General features: G+C 40.5%; 2 protein-coding genes and 1 long non-coding RNA gene across 6 annotated transcripts; 2 read left to right on the top strand and 1 right to left on the bottom strand.

The window, feature by feature from the left end:
- The first annotated feature begins 5570 nt into the window (after positions 1-5570).
- Positions 5571-9534, top strand: LOC122878670 (collagenase 3-like). Its single transcript, XM_044201774.1, is given in 12 exon segments — positions 5571-5705; positions 5854-5964; positions 6377-6504; positions 6608-6756; positions 6933-7058; positions 7165-7320; positions 7477-7597; positions 7822-7955; positions 8059-8218; positions 8372-8475; positions 8578-8627; positions 8630-9534. Coding segments are annotated over 12 exon segments (1380 nt in total). The 5' UTR covers positions 5571-5615; the 3' UTR covers positions 8681-9534.
- Positions 9535-11716: 2182 nt separating this feature from the next.
- LOC122878669 lies at positions 11717-16411 on the top strand. The gene is made up of 2 exons (XR_006378520.1): positions 11717-11858; positions 13285-16411. It is a non-coding gene; the product is annotated as an uncharacterized LOC122878669 (long non-coding RNA).
- Positions 16174-25709, bottom strand: tsku (tsukushi small leucine rich proteoglycan homolog (Xenopus laevis)). 4 transcript variants are annotated; one of them, XM_044201770.1, is made up of 3 exons: positions 25225-25709; positions 20423-20734; positions 16174-19067 (listed from the first exon to the last, which is right to left on the bottom strand). In XM_044201770.1, exons 1-3 carry the CDS (start codon positions 25237-25239, stop codon positions 18327-18329), a joined length of 1068 nt encoding a protein of 355 aa, XP_044057705.1. In that variant the 5' UTR covers positions 25240-25709; the 3' UTR covers positions 16174-18326. The 4 variants fall into 4 exon arrangements, with proteins under 4 accessions (XP_044057705.1, XP_044057708.1, XP_044057706.1 ...); XM_044201773.1 differs by lacking the exon at positions 25225-25709 and adding an exon at positions 24877-24896; XM_044201771.1 differs by lacking the exon at positions 25225-25709 and adding an exon at positions 24740-24875.
- Positions 25710-26122: the final 413 nt, after the last annotated feature.

Below are 26122 nucleotides of genomic sequence, written 5' to 3'. Positions count from 1 at the left end.
TCCGGCCTAGTTGCATGGTTTCCCCTCCGAGGTGGTCAGAGCCTGCGGACGTGGATCTGCAGTCAGGCCGGGCGATCCCGGTCTTGGGTGTGTAGTAGGAGCCGTGTTGCGTGAGGAATGAGTAAGAGAACGGGTGGTGCGCTCCTGGCGCCGTTCGCATATGCGGTTGTCCATTCGAATGCATAACGAGACCATAGCGTCCAGTCCGGTGGGTTCGTCCCAAGCTGCCAGCTCATCCTTCATTTGTTCACTCAGTCCTCTCACAAACACGCTAACAAGTGCCTCCTCGTTCCAACCCAAGTCAGCAGCCAGGGTGCGGAACTCCATGGAATAATCTGCCACACTTTGGTTTCCCTGGCTGATCCGTAAGAGCCGTTTTCCTGCGTTCTCACTGGCATCTGGATGATCAAACACATTCCTCATCCTTTCCAAAAACTCCGCTAAAGAAAGTAATGATAAGGGTTGGCTATCATGCGTAGCTTTTGCCCAGGCTAATGCTCTCTCTCTTAATAGTCCCACAATGTAATTTACCTTAGACTGATCCGAAGCAAACATGATGGGGCGTTGGCAGAAGACCAGAGAGCATTGCAGCAGGAAACCCTGACATCTGGTGACATCTCCGGTGAAGGGATCCGGGTCGGAGGCGTAGGAATCCCAGAGGGGTGGTGGTGCCGCCAGCAGATTAGTAGGAGTAGTCGGCGGAGATGGTGCAATTGGTACAGTGGATGAGAGCTGAGTAGTTAGTCTTGAGACTTGGTGAGTTGGCTGCGTGATCTGGGTGACCATGGCCTGGTTACTGTCTGAGAGAGCCGAAGAATCTGCTCGACTTGGCCCAGAAGAATCCCTTGGCTGGTTAGCGCCTGATGAAATGGGGCTACCTCCGGTTTGGTGTCTGCTGGGTCCATGTTGGCCAGATCGTTCTGTCGTAGTGCACAATCAAAGAACCCCAAATGCAGAACACAATGGAACAAAGCGGGGTTTAGTTAGTAACAGTCTTTATTATAGCTGTTATAATGACTATGCAGAAGTCTGGCGTAGTTTCCTGTAGACTCAGAGGACGCAGCCGGTCCGGGTCGTGGATGACGCGGCGACGTTTCGGACGGAGACAGGGGAAGCAGGCTCTGGACTGGCTGGTGTAGTGGGATGTGCTGAACCGACCAGGCAGCGGATCTGTGGGGTGGAGTAGGTTGGACCCGAGAGGCAGCAGGCTCAGGAGGTGAGCTTGACAGAGCAGGCAAGGCAGCTGGCTAGTGTAGTGGCAGTTGGTACAGGAACAGTCTTACAGAGATCCGAGGGGAGACTGTGGCTGAGCTCACCGGCAGAGAATAGCTCTGTGACCGAAACAAACAAAGTTACAATGCAGAAACTAGAGCATACTATTCACTTAACTGGGTCAAGGTTAGAGCCGTAACGTAGGTTTCGTACAAGTGTACGGAGACAATCTGGCGCTGGTAGTGTGGTAGAGCCTGGTAGATATGCTGTGGAGACTGATGAATGATTGATGTCAGGTGTGCCGGTGATCAGCAGCAGGCGGGAGACCAGGAACCCAGACCAGAACACACACACACACACACACACACACACACACACACACACACGCATGCATAAACAGCAACGAACAGGGAACACCCAAGAAACACAAGGAGAAGAAAAGCACACTAGAGCACACAGGGATCAGGGGGAATAGAGGCTAACTATAAACATTCTTTACATTCATGACCAAACTTCCTGGCTCACGCAGACAGACGCACACACAGACACACACACACACACAGACACACACACACACACACAGACAGACAGGGAAAACAAGAGAAACAGGGAAGGGGAAAAACAACTGGAAACACTAGGAAACACAGACACACTGTCAGAACCGTAACAGTGGGTGAAATAGAAAAAGTGAAAATGAGTCAGTATAGTTCAATAAATAAATACGTTTATGATTTTAAAAAAAGGATGTTTTTCAAAAGACTACTTTTATTTATTTCGTGGGATTTTTATTTCATAATGCCAAATTTATTTCAGAGCTCTTTATATTTCCATCTTTATATTCAAATGAAGGGGGTGTGGTTATCTCGCAGAGCATCAGTTGAGTTGTGTTACTCTTTCAAGTGAATAAATTGTTCACAAAACTAGTTCAAAACAAAAAACAAAAAGGAAAACCCCACACATAGTGCTTCTCCTAGAGGGCTTTCATTGTGAAACTTTTCTGATGCAGCTACAGTCACACAACAAACATTCAATTAGTTAATCACCAAATACATACTTGTGGATTTGCACATTTATGGTATTTTTATGGGTGGATCAAAAGGGGAACGGTTTCATTACAGCACCACAAATGACAGTGTTTTCTTTTTTCTTTAAGCTAAGCAGGGCTGACTGTAGAATCAACTTAATATAGGTGCAAACTCACTGAATGAAGCAACAGCTTCCAGTTCATCTTCACAAATTGAGGCACCTGATTCATTAACCCTACCATGGGCAAGAACATCCTGTAAAAAAAAAAAAAAAATCTCTCAGATTTTATAACACATCAGCTGAAATACAGAATTAGTTTTCTTTTTTTATTATACTGTATCTGGAGGGGCAGCAGCCACACTACTGTAAAAGCGTAACGTGCTGCACTTTTTCAAAACTATTTTAATTTGGTCTCAACGCAACTATACAAATAACGTCCTACATCATCTTTCCTCTGAAACAGCAGAGAAGTGGTTGATTTCATCACACCTTACATTGTCCCTGTACAACTTTGTTGATGCAGGATGATGATGAAATCTCTGGATTTGTCTGTAAATACATGGCGTGAGAGCAAGTTGCTGTAATATCAGCAAATAAAAGCAGAAACATAGTTTTCTACAAAACAACTAGCATGCCCAGTGTAAAACTAGCTGTTTACAGCTAACATAATATTGTTTTTTGGATATTGGTTCGCAATACACAACCAAATATGACATGATATTCAACAGCAGATATTTTAACACATCCATCCAGGTATAAGCACGCAATTTGATGCATGCTAAAGAAGTACAGCTGAGGTTGATAACGTAAAGCTGAGCCTTACAAGCTGAGTCTGAGATGTCCAAAAACAGGGGGGAGGGGATAAACAACGGGGGTTTTCCTCAGGCCCTACCATCAGGCAATAATTAAACTAGTTTTTGCCCTGCTAGTGGTAACAATTCCATTTTTCATTTTCGTTTCTGCTGTGTAATGAGAATTACAGCCTCATGGGACTGCTAGCATGGCTTTAGACTTATAGATTGTTCCTCTGAGACAAGTAAGAGCATCTCTTGTTTTAAAAAAAAAGCAAACATTTTCAGAAATAAGAGTTACAGACAGACTGACAATGCTGTTTGCTTCAGCAACCTGAAATTATTTTCTTATCTCTGTAACAGGAATATCATTCAGTGTCCCATACAGTATGCAATTTGTGGTTCACAGTCTTCAGACCTGCCCCTACAATATAGGTCAATATTTCAGAATCCAGCACTGTAACTATCTTTGAATGCAACCGGTGGGTTACAACACAGGTCAGTAGTGTGCATGTTTCTGTATGTGTGTGTGTGTGTGTGTGTGTGTGTGTGTGTGTGTGTGTGTGTGTGTGTGTGTGTATGTGTATGTGTTTGTCGGAGACCATTTTAAAATAACAGCAAAAATCCCCCTAGCTCTAGCTACCAACTTCCCCCTGGTATGAGTCAGGAGCCCTCTGTTAACCACCGTCTAAACAATGATGCTACAAAAATATTTGCCTCACAGGATGCTGAAGTGTTTGGACACAATGTTTGTTACACATTACACAGAATATCACTAATGCAATGCAGATGAACATTACTTTTTCTGTGATGTTTGCATAGTACCCTTACAGTTCTAAACATCATGTGCAATAATTACCATATTGTTTTAAGAGAAAAGTGTTGGATTAAAAGTGATCGGAAGGTAGCAAATCACTGCCACCATAACTGTTGCTTCTTCATAATGACAAGTCACACCAACTTTTTGTAATCTGGACTTCTTAATGCAGTGTATGAGGATTGGTTTTCTCTGGCAGCGCACTGGCTTGATGCATATCTTGAATGCAAACGCTTGACGTACAGTCTCATACTTAGCAAAACATTGTCATTACAAGACATTTTCCAAAAGTATGTTGATAATGACTGGAATTGTGACACAAATCACTGTTTGACATCTCCTAAATGTTTTCAGTGCAGTAATTTAAGTTGAACAGAATTCTTTGAATGCTTAACTCTAAAAAAGAGTGTTTTTGTATCCAAAAATGAAATCATCACATAGTAAACTATGCCATTAAAGTGTAAACTGTTCCAAAATGTACAATTCTAATGGTCATTTACCATCCTTTTTTTCTACTATGTAGACGTTAAGGAATTCCATTGTTGTGGCTGGAGCACACTGTAACTACATACCTTTGTTGTCTCACACAGACACTGATGTAGTAGAAGCAGTAATAGGCAGCATGTCCTTACCTGCCTTGACTCCAGGGACCTGTACAGTTAGATTTTTTCATTATAATTTCCATATTGTGGAACAACACAACATAATTTTGAACATCATCACCACTACAATGCCAAAGAGAAGAGTGACTTGTTTGCTAGCGTGGCTAAAGTAAAGATATCAGCAATTTAAATGTTCTATTTATGATCAAATAGCTCTCTTATCTTGTACTTTGTGTTCTTTATGCATCTGTGTTTGTACACTGTGTGCTGTAATAAGAATACTCAGAACTGAATTTTTCATTGTTTTTGTTGCAAGTAAATCTGCGATTCATCACAATTGAGAACACTAGGATCATTTACGTATTATGTCATACGTCATTTATGCTTTATTGTTTCCTAATAACTCTGAATTACATATTACTGTAATATGACCAAACCCATGCCACATTTGTTTGCATAGAAGCAACTCTTTGCTTTTTCAGTATGAGAGTGCTCACATTATGTTGAATACAGTCACACAAAATGTAATATCATGAGGGACATGTAAATCACATGTTTTACATTTAAATCTCATGTTTTCGTCATCTCTTTCTTTATTTTGACGTGTGTTTGTTAGTCACATATCCTAAAACGTCTTCACCTAAAATAACAAGACACAGAATGACTATCATGAGACCAGCAGCAGCATGAAATAATTCCCAAGAGTCCCTATTTTTAATGTAAGCCATTTATTTATTTATATATTCTTTTTTTTTCAACTGAGGAAGATGTACATCATTAGTTAGATAATTACTAATGATGTGACATCCTTATCAAAGGAACGTATTTTCTGCCAAGTATTTTCTTCTAAATCTGTCAAATAGAAAAGGACAAAACTACCATGAAAAGAGCATAATTTTGCCTTATAGACATTTTCAGTGAATTGATTGGCAAACTCCTTAAGTCATGACAACATGGGAAATGGGTTCAAAGGATTACATTCAAACCACAGTTGCTGTAGTTTTACTGACACAAGCACATTCTCAACAGACGAAGGAGGAAGTGGCTAGGTGCTTTTACATGAATCACTGGGACCCTTGGGAAAAAAATTTGACCCAAAACACTATAAATACCCTGCAGAGCATCTTGACCCCAATGACTGGTTAGGACATCACAGAGACAACAACAATGATAGCTTTGCTGCTGCTGGTGCTGGTCGCTCACTCCTTTGCTCTGCCTCTGCCGTCTGAGAACAAAGACAACTGGCTTTTAGCAGAGGTAAGATCTGAGGTCTTTAATTCAGGCATTATTTAGTCTGGCTGCTAGTGGCTTTTTTTGTCATAGTTAATGAAAAAAGACTACTACGCGCCCATTTTTTCAAACCATTATGAATGTCACTCAGCTTTTGTTCTCTTTCATTAAACAGAAGTACCTTCGTCGGTTCTATGACCTTCCAGCTGGTCTCCAAGGTAGACAGAGGTTGTCAGGTGCCTTTGAGACCAAGATCAAGGAGATGCAGAGATTCTTCAAACTCAAGGTGACCAAATCTGGAAAGTAGTTATTAATCCTGCTGGTACTGTAAATGAGCAGAGGATTGCTGTTATTGTGGATATTTTTGAATTTGATATCTTAGTTTGAGTTTGTTTTATTCATAGATGAAAGAGAAATGAGAATAATGAGACAGCATATGGAACTTTAACATATTATTGGTGGTGCACTATGACATGTGTTTAAGATCTTTTAATGGGATATTAGATTTGAGCTTTTTTTTTGAAAGCTTTTTTTGTGGGAAAGAAGTTGAATTGAGGTGAGTTGAATTACTTTTATTGCCATTGCAACAACCTTTGTTAGGAACTTGCCTTGTTGAGGTCATAGTGTAGGACAGACAGGACAACATTCAATACAGTATACAAATAATAATTTTGTTTCCTCCTCTTCCGTTTCTGAAGGTGACAGGGAATCTGGATGACAACACTTTGGAGCTGATGAAACAGGCCAGATGTGGCGTCCCAGACATTGGAGAGTACAACCACTTCCCTCGACACCTCAAATGGCAAAATAACAATGTCACATTCAGGTATGCATTAAAGTGATATTTGTGAACAAAATGTAAATGGTGGTGTTGAACTACACCAGTTTATTCACAAATTTTCCTTGTCTTCTATCTCCTGATGTTTCAGGATAGTGAATTATACGCCAGATCTGAACAAGAATGATGTAAACAGAGCCATCCGCAAAGCGCTGAACATTTGGTCTGATGTCACCCCACTGACCTTTAAGAAGCTGTACAAGGGAAACGCCGACATTATGATCAGTTTTGGAACAAAAGGTACAGTAAGCATTCATTCTGATGCACCGTATAGAGTATATCCTCTGAATACATACACAAAAATACATGATGTTAGTTTTTCTACACTACAGCTGCTTGGCTCTAAAGAATAGACATTATAACAGTGCACATTCTGCTCAACATATTTTAAAAAATCTCTGTCCTTTATTCTGTAGAGCATGGAGACTTTAACCCTTTTGACGGGCCTGATGGATTGCTGGCTCATGCCTACCCTCCCGGCCAAGGCATCGGAGGAGACACTCACTTTGATGAGGATGAACACTGGACCAAAGATTCATCAGGTAAGAGTTATGCCCAAAACGTAAGTCACTAAACTGAATCCTAATGATTATAAACAAGGGAGGCCTATCTGAACAATATATTTGACTGAGCATCTTTTCTCTACAGCTTACAACCTGTTTATAGTGGCAGCCCATGAGTTGGGCCACGCCCTCGGTATGTCCCATTCCTCAGACCCGGGCGCCCTGATGTACCCCATCTACTCGTACACTACAGGCTACCCGCTGTCTGAAGATGACATTGAAGGCATTCAAGCTCTCTACGGTGGGAAAATACATGATCTGTGTTTAGATTTAAAATTGATTAGAAACTTAAATTCACAAGTCAAATCATAATAGAGACCATGCTTTTTATAGCGGTCTTATTTTTACATGGAAATATCATGCGAACAGTGCAATAAAGCCAGATGTTCAATCACAGGCCCAAACCCGAACCCAAGAAAAGTGAAGCCGAAGCCTGACGCGCCAAACAAATGTGACCCCACGTTGAGTTTTGATGCTGTCACAGAGCTCAGAGGGGAAACCTTCATCTTCAAAGACAGGTACAGTAAGAACCATGATGGCAGGTACAAAGATGGTTATATATAAACTCTAGATCTTGATCATCATGGACTGGACCGATAACCTACAACCACTAGAGGGTGGGAAGAGTTGACGATTCTGTGACTCAAACTCACCATTATTCACCATGTATTGTATTGAGATTTGCATATTGTAGATCAGTTTATTCCGCTATATTTCATAAACATGCCTCACTTTGTTGCAGATTCTACTGGCGTCTCCATCCTCAGATGCCGGAGCCTGAGCAGACACTGATCAAGTCCACGTGGCCCTCCATCCCCAACAAGGTGGACGCAGCATACGAGAACTCAGAGAAGGATCAAGTCATCATATTTAGTGGTGGGTTATACATACTTATTTATTGATATTATGTTTTTTTCATTATTTCTTAGATACTAGATACAGTATGTATGGAGCAAAACTCTGCTCTGTGTTTCAACAGGGATCCGAATGTGGGCTTTGAATGGATATGACATTGTGGATGGTTACCCAAAGTACATACACAAACTTGGACTTCCCAAGAAAGTAAGGAAAATAGATGCGGCTGTGCACATCGGAGACACAGGGAAAACTCTACTATTCACTGATGAGGACTATTGGAGGTATGTGATGATGAGTATTACATGTCTCAGATATCCTAAAGTTTAAGTCCTTAAATCTGCACAGAACAATATTCTTGGAGGTCCAAACTGAGTGTGTCATTCTTGCCACATGTAAATCTGTATTTTGTATTTCCTGTTATTTGTCACCCACAGCTATGATGAAGCAACAGGCACCATGGACAGTGGCTACCCACGATCCTTTGAGGAAGATTTTCCTGGGATGGGTGACGAGGTCGACGCTGCTGCTTATCACTATGGTATTATGAAGCCTCAAATATCACATTTTCAGTATAGTACACAAAAGTAATTTTCATCTAGCACTACAACTAAAACTGTTATCCCACTCTGCTTTCTTTCAGGAAACTTGTATTTCTTCCATGAAAACATACAGTACGAATACAGTTACACCGCACGAGGAAGGTCATTCGCATCCTGACGACCAACTCCCTTCTCAACTGCTGATGAGGTGGTCCGCAAATGTCAGCAATGGCTTGAAAATATATGTGTCTGCATGGCACACAACACATCTGCGCAATAAACAAACTACACGCATACATATTAAAAATGAGACATAGGAAGATGCAGTTCATTGAATGAACAGGGAAATGGAGACATGCATGATAGAGTTGACCTGTTAGAGTTAAATAGGTTTTTGTCAAGTAAAGAAAAAAAAGATGATTTTTACTCGTGCTGGACACCTGTAGGTCATATCATTTATCAGACACAGAATGCTGGAAAATTCATCAGAAATACACGTCCTTAGATTATTGCTATTTATTTACATCTCTATATTTGTACTACATGATTGGTCAGCGAGATCCTTAGTAGGTTAAGTTTCTTGTCACTAACAGTACGCTTGGGTGGTTTGAGGGCTCATTATTTGACTATTTGTTTCATTAACTTTAATATTTTAACAAAGAGCTTAGCATTAATATATTCTGTATTTGTCCTCAGATTTTTGTAAGGTTTGTGAATTATAATAAAAGCAGAGAAATTAAAGCTAGAATCATGATCTTGGAGTTGAAGAGTTGAACATGAAGTAATGTTGTCCCATTGAGTGACATTTTGAGAGAGTTCCAACATACAAGTATTACCCTCAACATTGCAGACCTTACTCTGCACAAATAGAATATTTTTTGCATATTGGGTATGCCAAAGATGAGGTTTAACACTTGACATGAAAAATCAGATCTCTTAAAATACTGCTTTTACCAAATGTCATTTTAGTGACATATTTTGACGTATGTGAATTTTCTTGTCAGTATTTTCAAAAACTTTTGGTAAATGATTTATTAAACAAAACATAAATAAACTAAGGCAATCAGTGTGGTCTTTGATCAGGACAATGCTCCTTACAGCATCTTTTGCACTACCGTGTTTTAACTCAAACCTCATGATACTTTGTTAAGAGTTATTTGATTGTGTGGGAAGTCAGATGGGCCAAATTATCTTAAAGCAGCTGGACTCTTGCTGCCACTTAAAGGCTGCATGGTTGCATATAACTCACTGGCTGTAAATAAGAAACTTCAGTCAGACTGAAGACTTGATTTTGGCATTAGTTTTATTCATAATCATCTATTAAACATTTGGAATGTTTCCTGGAGCCCTCATGTAAACTATCAGATGATGTAACCTTGCAGGGGGGTTATTGGCTTATAATGGTATGAAAATGACATGATGTTATAGATTCGCAAGAATCGGAGGTGTGATTATTTATTTATTGCATCAATATTCAACAAATTCCTCACACAAGAGTTTCATTCATAGCTTTGCAAAAATCATTCACTAAATGTTACATATACATCGACTCAGTGAGACACTCAATGTACAGTAGCATAAGTACGGCAACTGCGTATACTGCCAAGAAACTCTGGGTCACGTACATGTACTTCCCTATCTTTTCCACTAGAGAGCACTCCTATCCACAGTTTGGGTGCATAAAGGTTCTGTTTTGACCAGAGTCCCCACAGTTCTGGTACAGGTTATGTGAGATATAGAAAAGATATATGCAGCACCATTACACTATACCTCTGTTAGGTGTCAGGTCTCTACACAACCAAGTGTCTTCATCCGTCCGTAATCATATTAATAAAGGGCCATTTCACATAGTATCTCCATCCTCCAGCATACTATAACAAGCTAAAGCCAGTTATCTGGAGAGAAAGTTTAGGAATTTGTGAGATGTTTTATGAAAATTAAGAATTTGTGTATTGTGAGCAGTCCGGGTTTGAAAGGGCAGTAACGAATCTCTAGCTCAAGTTTAGGAAACAGTGTATCTTGAGCCAAGCAGCATAATCCACAGGCCCAATCATGTGGATGTAATTACAGTGCAGCGAAGCAGTAGGCTGCGTCACCTGTTCACAAAGCTTGTGTGTTCATCACTGATGTTGGCTTTGAAAGTCTAAGCTTCAGTTTATAAAAAAAACACAGATGGTTTATCTGAAGGTAATATGCCTTCTGCATTAGCCTTTTTTAAATTAAATTAAGATTATCATGTCATTCGCATGTGTCAGAAATGATGCTATCCCTTTAGCTTGCCACTTAAGAGTTCATGTGTTGTGGGTGTAACATTTAAAGCTTTCTCTAATAAATGTTTATTTCAGTGAGAGGATCACTTTGTCTCCTATACTTGGATGTGTTTTCACTCCTCTGGGAAAGTGAACAAGACAGTCTTTTGTCTCTAAATATTTACAACTGACATGCTTTCGCTCCGTGCTTTCGCTCCGTGCTTTCGCTCCGCTTTCGTGGTTTCCAGAAATTGAGTAACTTTTGGTATTGACTTGACTTAAGGCTTTTGCAGAGCAGTGCAACTGAGAAACATCAAAGATTAACTCACTTTTAGCCCGTGTGGATTTAGAGGTTGTGTAAGTCTCCTCTTTTTTTATCTCATTCCAGTCACAGTTGGGCATCTCTCCCCATTCCTGCCCCAGTCAAAAGTCATTATCATATCCAACTCTTTCAACTCATTAAAAATGCAGCAGTGAGGATTTGAACTGGAGCGAAATGAAATATCATAAACTCTGAATTTGAATGTCTCTCCATTGGTTACAAGTTAGGTCGTGAAGTGATGCTGGGTTTACTGATGTTTCAAGTACAGCCAGGTCAGTGTTTAGCTACATTACAGAGCATCCACTGCCCTGTGAGCAGAAGATTTCGATCCTGGAGCCAAGACTCAAGACAAGGTGGGTGCCACACCCACCTTGTCTTGAGTCTTGGCCATCAGTGTGTCTAAACTGGAATGAGCTCCGTGAAGCTAGAAAATTAACCATAATGCTTTCATTCACCTCTTATTTTTCCATTTTGTTTTATTTTGATGTTATTTTAACCACTGACATTGCTTATTTATTCGCCTCCGTTTAAGCACTATAGCACTTTGGAGTTAATAGCAAGCATAGAGACAGTTGAAAAGGTCAATGAAAAATAGCAATGGAAGTAAAAAAAAAAAAAGGTGGTATCTTTTGAGAAAACCTTTACACAATCCAGCCCAGCAGCTCCTGATGGAAACCAGATGGAGGAGAATGACAGAGAAGGCAGCAGTCTCAGGATGTATCCCTTTTCCTCTGGGAAACTCCCTCCCGACCACCAATACAAGAAGGGTGATGCAAGACTCCTGCTGCTCCTACACTGAGCTGATTATTCTGTGAGTGTGAGCAAGCGACAAGGTTTGGGGAACTTATGAAATGTCATTAAGAAAGAAATTCAGAACCTATTTTTAACCTAACTGCACATTTAAGTGGTGGATCAGGATGTTTTTGTTCTCTATACACTTTATGTTCCCTGACAAACTACACATTTTACAACATGCTTGTCAGATTGCAGGTCAGCTAGGGCCAAAGTCCTCAGGACACATAGGGTCTTGTTCAACTTAATTTTAAAAGTGCTGATGAACGTGGCTTTTAAAGTGTGCTTAGCGTTGACAGTGGCAAATATTATGTGTGTATCTGTTCAGCTTATGTCGCACTATGTTTTCTGTTGTCTTCTGTGTACTGTCGGCCTTCTTGTCTTGTCTGCCTGTGGTTATTCTTCCTTTTCCTTAAATATGAAGCCAGTGCTTCACTGGAAAGGAGAAGTCTGTGTTTCTTCCTCCTGTGTAGACACGGGAATGTGGAGAAAGTCAGACTGTGGTCTGTGTTGACCCATAAGTAGGTAAATCTGACCAGACATGACCCAGGGGCAGAAACGGCTGTGTTGTAAAAAATTCAGTAAAAGAGTTTATCTCTTTGGTGCGACAGCCGACCTTGCGGCAGGCTTTTAGGATTAGCTAATGTAATGTTAAAGAAAAGCTGCAACTTACATTGCACAAGATTAAAACCAATATTGGTATTTTGCAAAGAAGCATGGGCAAGGTCGTTGTTGAGAACACTAAAGTCTCTATATTTTATAAACATGAATAATGTATTTTATGTTGGGTTTTTCTTTCCCTAAACCTAATATACAAAAGTGTGGAATAGAAGTAGTTGGTCAACAGACCCCGTGGTTGCAACTGGAATGCTTTAAAAATTCAATTAAATTGTGTCAAGGAAGATGTTAAAATAACTGCAGAATAACTAACTGATTTTGTCAGTAGCCCACAGGGTGTTCCCATTTCCAACTATCATTTTGTGTGAAGATGCTCCGTTTTTTACTCTGTGTACAAAAACACAGTTTAGGCTAAGCCAAAATGAAAATAGGGCAGTTTTGCCAGTGAGAGTAACACGATCCAGAATTTGTTCCTTGACAAGCAAAGTCATGTTTTTCTCACACATACCTCATGTCCCACGCGTTAGATACAAAGCAGATAACCTGAAACAGTAATGTATGGGTCAAATCTGAAGGGATGTTTATTCTTCTGCTAATTTTCTGTGAGGTGTTTTAAACCACAGCAGTATTTTTAGAAATCGGTGGGTCCCAATCAATCACAATCACTTAAAGCAAGGCAGTGTTTACTTGCGACCCATTGTCACACAGGTTGCAGTCTTTGGGTTGTGACAAAGAGATAGTTATTTCTTAACCTATTTTCATTTAATCTTAGAAGCACAGAAAACCTTTTTGTTTAGCAGAAATTCATTCTTTTTCTGCTTTCCTAGGCTTTTAATCATCTTGCGACCACTTGGGAGATCCCGACCTCGACCCCTAGGTTGGGAACTACTGCCTTAACCTACAATGTGGCATCAAATTTCTATTTATAGGGATGTCAAATTCAATCATGTGCAAATGTCAAGGATCAAACTAAAACAATATGGTGTCAAATCTAAATGAATATGTTGCATTTAATTGTTTAAGTCTTTAGGATTTGTTGAATGCATAATAATGTCATGCAGCTTTAGTGGCTCTTAGAAAAACAAGCAAATCTTTGTGGCCAGTGACAAGTCGAGCTGATCTTTTGTTTGTCTGAAAAACAAAACCTCTGTGCTGAGCTGCAGCACGCTGACACAGTGCCTTGGTGTCTATTGTCACGGCAGCACGACAAGCCAGAGGGCATTTGGAGCATCAATACGTCAACGTCGCTGTCATCGAATGAAAAACTTCAAATCTGCTTCAACGTCCCTGGAAATGCATAAACAGGTTATTTTCTAGTTAATAAACAAATGTTAACTTTAACATTCTAAACAAAAGCTTTAGAAACTTGCTTCTAAAAAACATTCTTGGGTTTCACAGCCTCCTGCAGGAATGAAAAGTAAAACCTTGCAGTGGTCGGAGCAGTGTGGGCTCATTGTTGAAGCAAAGTGAATTAGTTGCTTGGATAGCTTGATCCTCCAGAGAATTTATCGGGAAGGTCAAATTACATTTGTTTGATAGTTGTTCAAGCAAGACCGGAGCACTTAATAAAGACACCCTGGTTCTGCTTGCCTGAATAAATTATGCACAGTTCAAAGCTTCCATCTGCTTCGATATAATTACATCTCAGAGCCAGACCGCTGCAGAGAGGCGAGTGATTACCTTCTGATTTCTTCACTCACATGTCCCACACCACCATAATGCAAACAGCATGCCTAAATTGAGTTGTTTTCAAAAAATAAAATTAATTATGATGTTTAAAATCCTCTTTCCGCTGTTGGTGTGATTTGGAAAACAAACTAAGGACGAGAAGAGAAGGTAGATAAAGACCCTTTTTATTCAGTAAAAGCTGAGGGAAGAAATAAATCTTGTTCAAACTTGCATGAATGTGAACTGCTGTTTGTTTGTTAGCGATTACACCACAAACGTGTGCACATACGATATACCTGCAAATATTGTTTCTTTTCAGACATCGGCTGAGTGAAAACACGGTCATGGTCTCTGTTGACCCAGATTCATCTTTATCCACCTGAAAAAGGTCTCTTGTTCTCCTGATTACTGCCCCGCTTCCCCTGACTGATGGTTATTTAGAGAAGGCACTGCATTTGTGTAATGACATTACTTCAAACCGTAAAAACCAGATGTCATGAGGAGATAAAACACAAAGTTTCAACATTGTTAGTGTTCTGTGGATGTATTTGAACACATCTGATACTTTACTTTTATGGGAAATGAGCTTTCTGTCACAGTAGTGTCAACAGTTAGGCAACCATATTCCAATTACATGTCACTGCACTTCTTTGTGAGTTCAGCAGGGTTTGTGTCAACACGTCTGTTAAGGTTACTATTGATTCCATCTCTGAGAGAAACTTCTTGTTTTCTCTGAACAGAGCAGTAGACGAGCCAGCTAGTCTATAATGTATCACAGAGATTGCATGTCAACACATTTTTGCTGCTTCTTAACACATCTGTGCATGTCCCAGACTGGACAGAGGGACATTGTTAGGAGCAAGCTGAACTGTAAATAGACATGTGACCTGATCTTCGTTCAGTGTAGTTTTATGATTAAGTTGTTGTCCACTGAAATTCTGACATTTTTCAACACATTATTTCACTTCAAACAATAATAATGCACACTGGACTTTATGTTCAGACATAGAGAACTACAATAGTGGGACCAAAGTGAAAAAAATCTTTGATCTGTAACCTGAATTGTTGTTCTGTTGCATTCCCCAAATGTCTACGCAATTTCTCAGTGCAGTAGTGACTGTTTATCTCGGAGCAACTGAATGCAGCCGCGACAGTTTCTGATGGATGGTTGGTTCCTTAGGTCACAACATGCCAGCGCTTCAGGAGATGGACAAAAAAGCACAATCATCTGGAAGTGTTTTCTGCAATGGGGTCAATCCACTGAGGTTTCTCAGGCAGCCTCTTACCCACAGTCACCTTCACTCACACACACACACAGGCATAAACAGACTCCAATACAAGACAACTGGAGGGACGCTGGCTTGTTAAAAGAGCTACCAAAGATCCTCTATATTCTCAAGCACGTACAGCCATGATGCAATCTGTGAAAAAAACCTTGGTTTAGTCAGCCTTACTCTGTAAGTATAATGTGAATGTTCACAGGACAAACACTCATTGCCAGACACACACACAAGATCTGTAAGCTGCCATGACTGAAACCCCGGCTCTCTCCCCCTCTTTCTCCTTTCTCTACCCGTCTCCTTCCCAGTCACGTCCTTGGCAGGTTACCATCCGAGTGTAGGTATTCAGCCAAACCCTGGCATGTCTGCCCACTTTAGTGTTTTTATGGACCATTCAAGACCACAAGTGTGTTTATGTGTCTGTGTATTCAGACACTTTCAAGTAAATAAAGCAAAAAAGCTCAATGCACAACATGTTACTGAGTTGTAAAAAGTGAAGAAACTGCTGTGAGGGTAAACCACTGAGATCTAAGCTTTCCTCTTGTCCTGTAGAGACACACCCTGTTGAGTCAGTCCTGTGCATAGAAACAAATCACACACTGCTTTGAAAAACAGGATCTCACACAAAATGTTAAATACAGTGTCGACACTGACACAATCTTTCCCTCTCTTTCGTTTGTGGTTTTGTTTTTAATGTCTGTTTATGCTCCATCACTGATACACCCATTTTTACGTCATACAGAAAACGAATAAAAGCAAAACTAAAACTGTGAGAATAGTCAATTTATTACACATAGGATTCATATATATAAAGTTATATACAATATAGTTACATACATACAAATATAAACTTCTACACCAAGACTGGGCTCATCTGACTTTCAATTAACCAACTGAAAAGGTGGATTTCCTTTAAAACCAAAACACTTAAGGCCCCAAGCCTTTACAGATTGATGACATTCAAAAACCCTAATATGCAGTCTTGAGGCTGATCGTCTTCTTAGGCCCACAGAAATACCACAGGAATGCAAAAGTAAGGTTACACATGACAGCACAGTGCGGCTTAGCGTTTAAACATCGACAGAAACTGGCATCGCTTCATTACCAAACATGTGAGAGTTGTCATACTTCATTGGTCAAATTTGTTTTGAAACAACTGCCTTGCTCACCTGGAGACTGATTTGACAGCAGGTCAAAATAAACTCCCGGAGAACATGGTCAAGGCTTGTTTACTCCGGTGTCATCAAAACAAACAAAACACACATCGGTGAGCACCATGTCAAAGGCTGCATGCACCTAATTTGCAATGGCTGTACACCAAACTTAGTGTCATTATGAAGGAATATTGTCCAAATACAAATGGACAAGTTGTCAGATTTGGGCTACTATTCATAGAAGCAAATTCAAGTAATGAAATGGTCATTTTGTGGGTGTAACAAGAAAATATCTTTACACTCAACTAGGTTTAGTTACAGTGTGTGTAACACGACTTCACTTTAAGCTTCCCAACCAGACCGTGCTAAATAAAAGTTCTGGTTCTTGGATTGTACAGTTCGACATTTTTGGGAAATACCCACATTAGCTTTCTTGCTAAGGTTGATACCACTCTAATGTCTGTATGGTAAATAATAAGCTACAGCCAGCAGGCGGTTAGTCTAGTTTAGCATTAAGTCTGGAAACAGGGGGAAACAGATAGGCTGGTTCTGTCTAAAGGTAACAAAATCCACCAAATTAACAGGTTATATCTCATTTCTTTTATGTGTACAAAAACCAAAGTGTAAAAACAACAGGTTGTGGTTGTATTGGGACAACGACAAGACTCGTGGGAGTCACTGCACGGCCAAGAAATAGTACCCCATACAACCACAACCATTGTTTTACATTTTGGTTTTTGTACGGATTAAACAAACCAGATAAGTGTTAATTAGACCCAGGCTAGCTGTTTCCAGTCTTTGTGCTAAGCTAAGCTAACCGCCTGCTGGCTGTAGCTTCATATAGAATGAACAGATATGAGAGTGGTATCAATCTTCTTATCTAACTCTCGGCTAGAAAGCTAATAAGTGCATTTCCCAAAATGTCGAACTATCCCTTTAATCATTTCAATAAAGGATCACATTCAAAGTCAAATAAAAAGTGGTCAACAGTCTTAAAATATTCTTCAGTGTGGATATTATGAGCAATGCATAGAAGGTTTTGTATTACACTGGATGACATTTTGGCCATGTGCATCATTAAAAAATACAGCGACTGTGCAAATAACTCTTCACTTTAAATGAAATACATAACATAAGAACATTACTTAAAGTTTTGGATTGATGAAAGGTTCTCTACCAGTTTAGACTACATGTTAAGATGAAAAAGAAATTGTTCTGTGCTATATAAAAGGCTGTACATTTTGCCATTGTGTTTCAAAAAGGTACAGCATTAATGATATTTGTGTCAAGAGTTCATGAAGGCTACATTAAACCATTAAAACGTATTCTAAAGTTTCACCTTGGAACAGAGGTAACTGAGACAAAAAGTGTTTTGCATATCAAAGCAGATAAGGCACAACTCTGTCATCAGGATTGTAAGGGCCGGGGTATACTCTAGTTATATCAAAACAAGGTATAACATGTTGTCCGACCACATCAGAAATCAAATGTGTTTATAGTTGTTCCAAACGGCTACACTCGAAGGCAGAGCGAAAAGCCGGCCGTCACAGAAGGGAGAAGATGCAATATCGTTTTGGTGTTACACTCGATTGTTCACGTGAAAAGTTACAGATATAGTTGTGTCAGGAATGAAAAAACGGAGTAAAGTGGGTGTGAATGTCAGATCATTACAGAAATGGTCAGAAACAGAAGCTATTTGACCATCTGACAAGCATTGATGGAGTGAACTGGCCCCTTAAGGAGAGGTCCATTTCCACAGGCACAGTCTCACAACACAATGCCCCCCACATTACAGTTCAGCACCTCGTTGTGTTGGAACTGACCCAGCTGCCGGTGAAACTGTCCCTGTTTCTGGGTCCTCCAGCAGTGGATGCTTTGTCCCAGTGTAATACTCTTAATACTGGGCAGATGGGTCAGCATGTTATTTGGCAAGGACGCCACACCAGAGCCAGACAAATTCAGCTCTTGCAGGGAGTCGAGTCCACTAAAAACTGCAGGGCTCAGAGTCTTGAGCTGGGGGTTGTTTGAGAGATCCAGAACTTGCAGGCTCTGGAGGCCGTTGAAGCTGTCCGGCTCAATTTCCTGAAGCTCAGGGAGGCCACTGATTGATAAATAAACAAGATCTTTCAGCTGAGCAAAAGCCCCCTCCTTGATGCAGGTGATGGGGTTACCATCCAGATTGAGGTACCTCAGCGGAAGTCCTGCCAGCCTCGGTATGCTCAACAGTCGGTTTGCTGACAGATTTAAGCTTTGAATGTGTAATACTCGTCCATGCAAAGTCGTGGAGACTGACACAAGCTGGTTATGGGACAGATCTACGCTAACAGGTTCACCATTAACTTTAGTAATGAACACATCCATGTCGAACTCTTGGAAGCTGTTGTGGCTGAGGTCAACTTCAGCCAGAGGGAGGCCAGAGAAACAGCTCGGGGAGAGGCTCTCCAGGTTGTTGTGGCTCAGATCCAGAGTCTCCAGGTAACGCAGCTTGGACAAGGCATTGGGGCTTACCTGAAAAAATGTGAAGGCAAGGAAGAGGTGAACAAAGAGAAAAAGATATTTTAAGAGTTAAGCAATGGCAAGGTAATAGTTTCCGATTTGAAGATACAGTGAAATAAAAATATACAATGAGACTTGACATAAATCTCTTGGTATAAGTCAAAAAGGTTTTAAAAAAGCATTTTTGAGTATTTATGTATAAGAATCCCTCACTTTTCTGCTCTTAGAAAACTTGACTCGTCCTGCACTCATAGGAATGGAACATTTACAAGAGTGTAGCTATGGTCTAATGTATTCATTTTCATCATAAAACCATTGAAATGTTTATCTTTAAAATGCTGTGGCGAACTTTTTAGCCAACAATTTCCTCTTTACACCTTCAGCAGTTAAGGAGCAACATTAGCAGTCCAATATTCACTCTCTTTTTGCTCTGCTTTGGTCTCTACCAACTCCGGAGGGAAATATCTGGCTCTTTAGCTGCTAAGTCCTCCACTATGGAGCTGCTAGCTTTGTCTGTCTGCCATTTGGTGCCGGGGAGTTCTATTGAGTGGTGTTTTACAACTTTTTTTTCGCTGAAAACAGCTGCGTGCTACAGCTAAATGCTGTAAATGAGAGCAGTGAGAGTGAACCAAAACAATAAAGACACAACATACCTTTTTTACACCAAAATTAGCGCATATATGCAGGTTTTTTAAATGTGGGCAAACCCACTAGAAATAGGCGATTGACTCCTTTCAAATTGCCAGTGGACGAGCTTGTCTTTTCTGTTTTTTTCTGATGTCACATGATCACAAACAGCATAAAGCAGCATGGATGCCAGTGACAATGTTACGGTGGTTTCTGTGTGTAGCCCTAATAGACTATAAAAATAAGGTGTGGCCGCGATGTTTTTGGTTAACAGCACCGTGCTGACAGGTGACAGGTGTGTTTACAGTGTTTGTGTGCTCTGAAAGTCACAGCTGACGGACTGATAGCCAAGGATGCTAATACTACATAAACATATGGATGAGACGTTTATAGACGTCCGCAGATAGAAACAGACAAAAGAATCACACCAGTAAAGGGGCGAAAATTAGCATGTCAACCCGGGTGTCATGTTTACATCACTGCCGATCAGAGCTGGAGCCGGTAAATACCCGTGACTACTGAAAGGCATTTGACCCAGGAGTGAATGTCGATTGTATCCTTTCACAGTGAAGACAAAAGCCAGATGTTAGTGGGTGTTAGCGGTTGGTGTTTTTTGTCCAGTGTAAAAGGGACTTTAGTGACGCTCAGTAAAGTTGGTTACACAATATCTATCTAAAGTTAGCTAACATAGCCTCATTTTAGAACAAAAGGTCTATACTTGAGTTCCTCCAACCACTGACCTCTGTTATATGGTTGCTGCTTAGGTCCAAGCTAACAAGGGTGGTGTAGCCTGGACCAGCTAACATGGTGTCACTGAGCGGGCCCATGGCGTTGGAGGATAGGTCCAGGTGGGCAGTGTCCAGTGGGATGGGGATGGGCACGGTTGTGCTGGGTCCCAACCCTCGGCAGTCCACCCTGGTCAGGCTGAAGCTGTCGAACAGGCCAAAGCTTTCCACCTCACAGCGGCAACCAGGGTGGCAGTTGTTGACGGCGCTGGACTGGACAGAGACCAGCAGCGACAGGCCAAGCCACAGGAGGAGTGCCATTATGCTCTGGAGAGAGAACAAATTCAATAAAATTGTTATTTGAAACTTTGTTAACATGCCACTTCCATTGATGTTCAATGTTCAAATCAGCTTTCAAGCTACAATCACCGTCTGAGAAAAATGCACAGCCTCAGTCACCAGATCAGATCACACACTGTCCAAACTAGTTCACAGAACAAAGATTTCAGAAATTAGAGAAGCTGTCCCTGGCCAAAAACCATCTTCAAGGTATTTGTTAAGCTTTGTGAAAAGACTTAAAGCTTTTATTTGCGCAACTTGAGTAGCCCCAATTTCCCTCCCTCCTGGCTTCCCAACGGGTGTGACCTAATTTCTTTGATCAAAGAGTTCAGTTGGACTTTCTTAGTTTACTCACTAGAATGAGTATGCACGTTGTATCGGGAATCAAGACTCTTAAAATATATCTGTTCCATCTTAAAATTAGGAAAAATGAAATGTGCCCACTTTCTGAGCAAATCCTCTGCGCCTCAGTGCATTAAGACAAAAATAACAAATTCAGAAACAGAAACTTCTCATTCTGAAAATCACACTGCCATATGGTCTAATACTATAATAGCACTGCATCTGAAATAATAGCAGAAGGGAAAGCTTCAAAATGAAAAAATAAGAAACAGAAGGAAACAGAGCCTGCACATTAAAAAAATATGGATCAATAATGTTAAATATAAGATTAATTAAAAACAAAAAACGAAGTGAATAAAATACAGTATATATATATATATATATATATATATATTCACTATTCACTATTTAAAATCTGAGAAGAACCTATCATACCTCTTTTCAACTGTAGCTGTGACTGCCTCTATGTGTATCCCTCATGTGTAAATGTCGAGAGCTGAATAGAGCTCGCCCAGTTTAACACACACACAAACATACGCAGTCACTCATATAAGTATGAGAATTGGACAGAGGTTAAGAGTTGTGTAACAGGTAGAAATGAACAGTCATGGTCAAGTGCCTTGGGCAAGACACAGCAGAGCGCGTGATACAACCCAGAGTTTTACAGCATTAAATTAAATTCAATTACAGCCTAAAAAAGTAAATCTCGATTGGGGGTGAGACACCAAACTGCAATTATTGATCAGGCTGTCACTTGGCACAACCCTATAAAGGACTGTAGTGGTCTCGCTTGTTTTGTTCTTATATTCTTGAAGGCATTTGCTCCTGAATGACAATGCAATAAACAGGACATTACTGTGAGCACTCTTGTTCAAAATTCACCCAAAATGCTCAAAATTTAAAGGAATGGGAGAGTAAGGTTATGGCTGATATCAGGTATATCTAACAGGGGTTAAGGTTATTTATCATGGCTTATGTAAGAGGATGAGGTTACATGGCTGCATAGTACTAGTGGGTCAACATATGCAGGCTGATTACGATGGCTCAAAGTCTACTTAGAGCTGTTCACCTCCGTGCAGTGTTTCTTTTGTTTTGACCCCTGAAGTACTGGTTGCTCGTGGGACGCTTTACATAAAGAAAACAATCAAAAAACGAATTAAAAGCTACTGAAAAGCACAGATTAAATGCAACAGAGAAGCAGAGAAGTTTTTGTAAACTTTGTTGGAGTTCAGTTACGTACAAATGGCAAGTATCTGAAGGTGTTTTCATGAATATGTGTGTGTGTTCTGAGTGAAGGCCTCCAGCTGCAGGTTTTGACCAAACAGGAGTGGGCGGGTTTTTATTACAAATCTTTCACTCACTGGACAAAATTTAACAAGATGTTTTCTGGTTGAGCTCTTCGGAAGCTAAATAGTCCACCCATGACATGAAGGGACAGAGGGGAAACTTGATGAATGAATTCTCTCTATTTTAAAGCTGTTGTCTTTAACTTTACACTTACAGTTTCTATAGCAACTGCCAAACTTTTCTGAGTATATATTACATCATTAGCTGTCATTCAAAAATGATAATAAGGTCCTTCTCCGCCCCCTCTTCTCTGCAATTACAGGTTATGACAGGCCTCAAAGAGATCTGCCTTGCTGGGAAACCACAGAGAAGTCATATGCAGACTAAACAAGGGAAACTGCCAGTAAAACCCAGTGCTCACATGTTTTTTTACGTCTACCACACTGGTCCTTCAGCAGCTCGTCACCTCTGAGTGGTTTTGTGGCCACATTTATCCACCCCTCCTCCTTTCCTCCTGTTGCTTCAGCGAGGATTGTGAACTTTCTGCACCAGGTGTTCCTCTCAACCTCTCACCAATAAATCTCAGCTAACAGTGAACTGCCGCTGGCGCTGCCATCAAATCAGACACATGCTAACTACTGTAATTACCCAAAGGCGAAGGCAGTTAGCGCTGTGAACCCACTGAGTGGACAATTGGCAAAGGCCTGTGAAATCACGCCCCAACACCTTCTCACTTTCAGAGGTCCTTTCACACCTTTTTATCCTGTTTATTTATTTATTTGCCTTCCCACCGCTAACATATAGAGCAGTGATTACTTTTCATGGCACGAATTTTACAAAACTATAACTTATCTCCTCGCAACTACATGCAGACTTTTGCCAAACTCTGTTACTGTTTTAATCCAATTACCATAGTGTGTTATCAGTGTAAACACAATGATTTAATGTGTCAAAAGCTGATACATAAAAGCACCACTGTTATTGCCTGCAAGCAATATACTTATCTAAAGATTTTTTTCAGCTGGCTTTTCTTTATCAAAATGCATGCAAAAAAAGTAAGAAACTGCACATTTAAACCAGAAGACAAAGTGAACATACATAATATAATATCTACTTTGTTCTCCCATTTAACACATTTATTTGCATCTGTGTCAAGCCCTCAATTTGTTCAGTACTTTCGACTGTTCTGATGTATTCTTCTTGTCAATGAGACCGCTCTTTCCCAATTTAATCTTCAAGTTGAAGGCTGAAAACTGTGTAATTAGAAGATGGATGCCACACTAATCCTTTTAAGCCAAATTAATGCATGACACTGAGGAGAAGGAGGCAGTGAGTTTAAATTAAATTGATGGTACTTAAGTGTTTTAAAACAATTAGGCAGCAATGGGACGCCTACAGTTATGATGAATAAATCAATTCGCAAGCAAGGAGACTGATCAAATTCATTAAAGTACATTTTAGCAAACCTAGAAGAGACAATATTTCAGACAAAAAGTGATGAAAGATTCACTGGAGGTGTAGCTAACTGCATGGCCTGAATATAATTACCACTTTTGTCAATGAGACAGTCTGATGGAATAGGTTTAACTTCACTGGAGGCTGATCTTTTGCAAAAGGTGCATGAACATTTTGATAGGCCTTTGACTTTGTAGATGTTCCTACCATCTGACTACAAAATGCTGAAGTTGATAAATATTAGTCTAACTTAACAGAGGAGGAGAAAAGGTACTACTACTACTACTACTTTATACTTCTACTCCACTACATTTCAGAGGGGAAAATTGTTCTTTTTAATCCACTACATTTGTCTGACAGCTTTAGTTACTAGTTGTTTTTATGTGGATTGAGATCTTACATAAAAAAAACCTATGATCAGTTTATAAAATATGATGCATTGTTATAGATTACACTACCCAACAGTATGTGAAGTAGTTAACTTTCACTAGCTACAGCATGAAAATGCTGCTTAGATAGTAATCCATCAGTAATAACAATCCAATGATATAAAACATAATGATATATTACCTTTGAAACCTAAGTACATTTTGCTGTTGATCCTTACATACCTTTTCCTAAGTAATTTTGATAAATAACATTTTACTTGTTACAGAGTACTTTTATTGCTACTTTTACTTAGTAAAACACTTCTTCCACGAGGTTTCTATTATACACCCAGCACCTATCCTAACAAACCCTTATTGAGCTCTTCTTATTGGCTTATACGCCAGTACTGCAGGCTGATTTTTCCCCTCCTATATCATAAAAGTCTGACCAACTGTGCCATTGCTCTCTCTGCAAAGCCTAACCACAGTGAACCACTGCCATGCCCCGGAAAGTTAACATAGGAGGCGGGTATACACTCACTGCACGGGCACCTCTGCAGATCAAATTTCTTGCAGCCGTACGTGGCAAACTACGGAGAGCTGAGGACGCCACTGCAGCCTTTTCGGATGAAATACGCTACCCAAAGCAATGATCACGTGTATCTTTAAGTTGCCTACCGTTAATAAATATACCTTCGATGTCAAACCCCGCCCATTTCAATCACAGCTCCACACGTCACTTCTGAGCGCATCAAGTTTGTTTCCCTGTCTGAATAATTTGCGGTATCAACACACAGGAGCCCGGTCAGTGCAGTCCAGGGGCGGTTTCTTAAGCGCGGAGGCAAAAAACGTGAAATCTGATCTGACCACAGAGGTCCGCTGGTCTGCTGCCTTTCTGTGTCCGACACTACACTGCTGACAGACGAAGGTTTACCACACACACAGAAGAGGAGTAACGTTAGAAGAATAAAAACTGTCCAACTCTAATTACTTTTTTTCCGTTAGCCTGCGTCCCGAGTAACTTACTTTGGTGCCTTCCATCCAGACAGTCCGCTTTTCGGCCGCTTTTCACTTCGCCGCTCCCATTTTCCGGACCCCCGCAGCGCTCCTGTGTCCCTCTGGTTCGTCTGTCTGCTGGTCCACATGAGCCCCGCTGATCCCTCTGCGTGTCTGCCCCGCCACAATAAACTGTCAGGAGGTGGGAACACTGGGACACACTCGTCTGTTCCCATCACAGAAAGTCCTGCCTGCCTTCGCCTCGCTTCACCACCGTCAAGTCCGCCAGCGTACAAAATAAGAGCACTTCCTCTCTATACTTTACAAAACAAAATGCTTTAAATGCAGTTTAAGGCTTTAGTTATGGTTTCACTGTTTGTTTTGGCAAATATGTGCGCTAGGCTAGGCCTACATGTAGCCCTTTGATATCAACTGTGTAATTCTGATCATGTTAGCTAACTATTTTTTTCAATGTGTTGCCTTGGCTACCGTTGCCATGGTGCTTCCATGTCATGCAGGTCAGGGCTAAGTTAATTAGCCTAGCTAAAAGACATCTTTACGTCACAGGTAGGTAAGGTACACTAAACTTGCATTTTCACACAGTACATTTTCTTCTTCCTTTCTCTCGCATGCACACACACACACAGAATTTGGTATGGGGCAAAATGTACGATCTGGTTAAATCAATTTATTTGGAAAATAGGTGTGCTGTTAAAATTGGAGACAAGCAAACTGAATTCTTCACCCAGAGAAGAGGTGTTCATCAGGACTTTAATGTGTATATAAAAGAACTTGCTGTACAGTTGGATCAGTGCGCTGCTTCTGGCCTCCCCCTCCTAGATAGAGAGGTGAAATCTCTGTTTTATGCTGATGACCTTGTTCTTCTGTCTCATACTGAACAAGGACTACAGCAACAGCTGGACATAGT

This window comes from Siniperca chuatsi, linkage group LG7 (assembly GCF_020085105.1).
Source record: "Siniperca chuatsi isolate FFG_IHB_CAS linkage group LG7, ASM2008510v1, whole genome shotgun sequence".
In the NCBI taxonomy this organism is placed as follows: Eukaryota; Metazoa; Chordata; class Actinopteri; order Centrarchiformes; family Sinipercidae; genus Siniperca; species Siniperca chuatsi.
The sequence above is the reverse complement of the archived record's forward strand: the minus strand, read 5'-3'. Positions and strand labels throughout refer to the sequence as shown.